Source organism: Carya illinoinensis, chromosome 16, assembly GCF_018687715.1.
Source record: "Carya illinoinensis cultivar Pawnee chromosome 16, C.illinoinensisPawnee_v1, whole genome shotgun sequence".
In the NCBI taxonomy this organism is placed as follows: Eukaryota; Viridiplantae; Streptophyta; class Magnoliopsida; order Fagales; family Juglandaceae; genus Carya; species Carya illinoinensis.
This window is the reverse complement of record NC_056767.1, coordinates 5,415,314-5,419,720: the sequence shown is the minus strand read 5'-3', so window position 1 is coordinate 5,419,720 and position 4,407 is coordinate 5,415,314. Positions and strand designations below refer to the sequence as shown.

General features: G+C 36.9%; 1 protein-coding gene across 1 annotated transcript; it reads right to left on the bottom strand.

Annotated features, from left to right (window-relative positions):
* Window positions 1–249: 249 nt before the first annotated feature.
* Window positions 250–2,650, bottom strand: LOC122299433 (3-oxo-Delta(4,5)-steroid 5-beta-reductase-like). Its single transcript, XM_043109716.1, has 2 exons — window positions 2,516–2,650; window positions 250–1,721 (listed from the first exon to the last, which is right to left on the bottom strand). Exons 1-2 carry the CDS (start codon window positions 2,552–2,554, stop codon window positions 591–593), a joined length of 1,170 nt encoding a protein of 389 aa, XP_042965650.1. The 5' UTR covers window positions 2,555–2,650; the 3' UTR covers window positions 250–590.
* Between the last annotated feature and the right edge of the window lie 1,757 nt (window positions 2,651–4,407).

Below are 4,407 nucleotides of genomic sequence, written 5' to 3'. Positions count from 1 at the left end.
TCACCACCATCAAGCTGACAAGCTCCATTCGAAATGAAGCCTCAACCTCAAAATCATTACTATCCTCTGATTCATTTCCCTTCGGATGAGAAGAACATGTTCTATGAGTAGACGAAGGAAAGGGAGGGCATGGAAATGCACCCTAGCCGAATACGCGGTCGTTTGGTATGTGAAGCGAAACTTTTCGTTTATACACGTGGATGTTGGGTATGCAGAGGTTCCCCCAGCAGGTTGCAAGTAGACTTTTTCTATTTTTGAATCCTCTTGCTCTAACTCTTGCGCATAACAAATAATTTGTTTCCTTTCTTTGTATAGAAACAAGATGTATTACAAATACAGCCCACTTGCCAAGCAGTGTTACTGTTAACTCATGTTGACTTGGTTATATATATTATTTTCTTAATCAATTAACTTGCCATTCAAGGATAACCTTTGGAGCTTCTTAATCAATCTTGCTCCATGAACTGCAAAAAGATACTGTTTTCGTTCATGTTTTTATCATTAAAGAACATGACCAGCAGAACATTCAATTCGCAGCAAAGTTGAAACGGAAAACTCCAGAAACATTGGCCTATTCACTTCACTTGATCTCAAGGCACAATCTTGTAGCTTTTCATCTTATGTATCCAGGAAATGAAGGAATTCTTGGAGTTCCTGAACCCCAAGAATCCATGCTCTTTGCTCTTGTTCATACTATCGATCCGAGATTCCTCTCTCATATTCAGGTCTCCAAACCACCACAACCCAACTTCTTCCAACTTGGTAGGTTGCAGTTGATTCTCCCTTACAATCTCCTCCCAAACAGCATCCTTGCCCTTCATCATCTCCACTAAGCTCAGTTTCTCACCCTCTTCAAACCCATAATCCTTAATCCTAAATTGCTCAGCCAACACTTTCCATAAGTGTTTCCACCGGAACACGTCCCCGTTGTTGCAGTTAAATGCTTCGTTCCTAGCATACGGATCCACGGCCGCCCATATCTGCTGCTCAGCAATAAGATTCGCATCCGAAGCCACCGAGTAACAGTCCCATACTGCTTTGGTGCCAGGGAATTTCAAGGGGAGCCGCTCGTGCTTGCATATAGAGGCGTACACGCAGAGGGTGCCGATGAGGTTCATCAAGCTATACGGCGAGAACCCGAATATGAGGTTGGGTCTGTGAATGGACCAAGTCAAGCCCTCTTTTTTGTCGCCCTCCTCAAACAGAATATCTTCGAGAGTGTGATAGAAATTTGGCAGGTCCAATCGGGGAAGGTCCTCCGTGAAAGGAGGATCGTGCACTTGAATCTTGCCATAGGCCTCGAAGGGTCCCATGTATTGCTTGGTCCCGGTCTGGAGGCAGACGTGTCGGAGATTAGGCGCGTTCGGAATCACCGCACGGAGCACGTTGAGGAACATGGCGCCGTTGGCCTCGCAATTCTCTTCCTCGGTCGGTCGGCTGGTCCAGGTGACGTAGAAAATGTGGGTGACATCGGTCAAGGGAGAAAGCTTGGCTTGGGTATCGTCCGGGTCCGAGACGTTGCACTGGATGTACTCGATCGGGTGGTCGGTGTTCCAGTCGGGACGCGGCCGGCGCGCCACGCCGTAGGCCTTCCATGGCCCACCTAGGGTGTCGGAGAGAGGGAGAATTTCAGCTAGGCTGTTGCCCACGATGCCAGTCACACCAATTACCAGTCCCACACTCTGGAAGCTTTTCGGTTGCTCATCTTCCTCGAATTTCTTCTGTTAAACGAATCAGTAACAACTTCATCAACAAACTTAGGCTCGGTTTGCATGAGAGGGCTATCAACCCATTAACTCATCTCGTGTCATCATTTTAATCAAACCAAAGTAACAGTTCAGGGCTGCCCAAAGGCAAAGGCAAGGCGATTGAGGCAAGGCCTGCCTAAATGGTTTATTCAAAAGGGAAACTGAAAACAGCCATTATTTCGTTTAAAATCATTGAAACCGGCTATTTATATTCTTTTTTTAAAAAATAAAATTTACACAAAACGGATATTTTAAAAAAGTAAGTTTTATAATTAAAAAATCTCATACATTCTTTTAATTTTTTTGCAATGAATTCTAAATAAATCAAAGCAACATGTCCCAAAACCGCTATTAAAATAGTAGTGTAGTTATTTTAGATACTTAAATTAGAATGGAGTAAGAAATTTGGGAACTTAAAAATTCCAAGCTTTAGATGGTGATGATTTGAAAAGAAGTATTCTAATTTTGTAACTTTTTAAAAAAAATTGCAAACTATAAAATCATAATGTCAGTTTTATTTATATTATACTTAGTAAAGTTTTTAAAAAATAATATCATTTTGACTTCTTGATATAAGATTAAAAAGAAAAGCATAGAAAGAAAGAGACTTTGATGCTGTGGAGGAATGTTTTTGGATCAATCTAATATTGGCAAACTAAGAGCCTCATGGTCTGATAGCATGATCCTATTTTCGAAATGAAAAATTTAAATTCGAAATTTTGATTCCCTTCTATATATATACAAAAAATTTTAAAAAAAAATCGAACCTTCGTAGCGCCAATGGCTCTATCACACCACCAACTCATTTTCTTGATGAAGATCGATACTAGGAAAGAGGATAGATGATATCCAATACCCAAAGAAAAAGCAAATTAAATGGGAGAGAGGAGGAGAGGATTTGGTTACCACTTCCAACTATAATATATATATTAACAACAAGTAATTATTGGCCGATGATATAACGAGAGCCATGACATAAGATATAAGAAAGTAATTATTGGCCGATTATGTATAAATTATTTTTATTATATTTATTGATATAAGATATATTTTAAAACTACTTAATTATTCACTTGAGCAATCCTCGTTCTAAAACAGATGTCCACGATGCCATTGCTTTAATTTTTTTCTTTTGTTGGTTGGGGATATTAAAATAATTTTGTTTTGAGGCTATATAAATAATTGACTTTAGTGCACGTTTTAATGTGTACTGTAGCTTAGGTTGTCCTTTCGTGTTTAGAATTTGAGAAATAACATTCAATATATTGGGCACTAGGTGGGTGTAGTGCCATTAAAACATAATTGATTAAGATACGGCTCAGCAAATATTCAAAAGCATAATTCCAACACCGATTCTGTATTGTTGGTGCGGAGTCGGAGCTCCCAAAAACATTCAAACCTACAACCAATTGCATGATTCTAACCTACATGTTAACACATCAATATCATTACCAAGACAAATATTCAATTTATTTTAAAACAAACTAACATAGAAATCACATCATTAAGACATGGCAAAACACGCAACCAACTATTTTTTCAATTTATTCAAGCAATATATTAACCATACAAAGCATACCCAATCATTTACAACCTTATACATGTTTGTAACCTATTCTATTAATTAATGTCAACACACCAACAATTTTATTTAAACACTTTGCTCTTTCCAAAAAAAAATCTAACCACATTATAAACCACATCCAAACATACAACTAAAACTCCACCCACATGTTTCTATGCCAAAACACACACCCAAACATAATATCAATTTCTTCAAACAAAATATTAACCATACAAAGCATACCGAATCATTTACAACCTTATACATGTTTCTAACCCACCAAGTTAATTAATGTCAATTAATACACCAACCATTTTATTTAAACATACAACTAATTATACAAACCACATTCAAACATACAACTAAAACCCCATCCACATGCTTCTAACCTGCATGTTTCTATGCCAAAGCACACAACCAACCATAATATCAATTTATTCAAACAATATGCTAACCATACAAAGCATACCAAATAGGTTAGTGCTCCTCTCCTATGCATTGTATGTCATTTAATCTTGAGTTTAAGTGGATTTTGGTTCAATTTGGACCTTGCGTGTTTGGCCATTTTCTAGCCATCGTGGCTGGCCAAACAACCACCATAGAAAGGTTATACTAAGTGTACTATTTATTTTTACGGTGATCATTTGTCCAATAGTGGTGTGGTTGGGGAAATTTGAAATGGCTGAGTTGACTTAGCCATCTAAGAAATTGCAGAGCTTCTACATATGAACATAAATAACAAACCCAAGTTGACATTTGAGTATTGATTGATATGTTCGAATGTAATATAAATATATACATACATATATATATATATATATATATATATATATATATATATATATATATATATATATATATATGCGAACGTTATATTTGCACATTCAAACATAGTTTGCATGTTATCTTTTAAAGTTCTAATATAACAATTGTGTGCAAACTTAATTTAGTTACATTCACTTGAAGTGTTTTAGTTCTAACATTAGAAATTAATGTTCAAACGATAGACACTATTAAGGTTCAAACATGACCTTCTACGGGTTTGAACATTATTGGTTACATGCGAATGCGATTTTTCACGTTCACATTTAGACC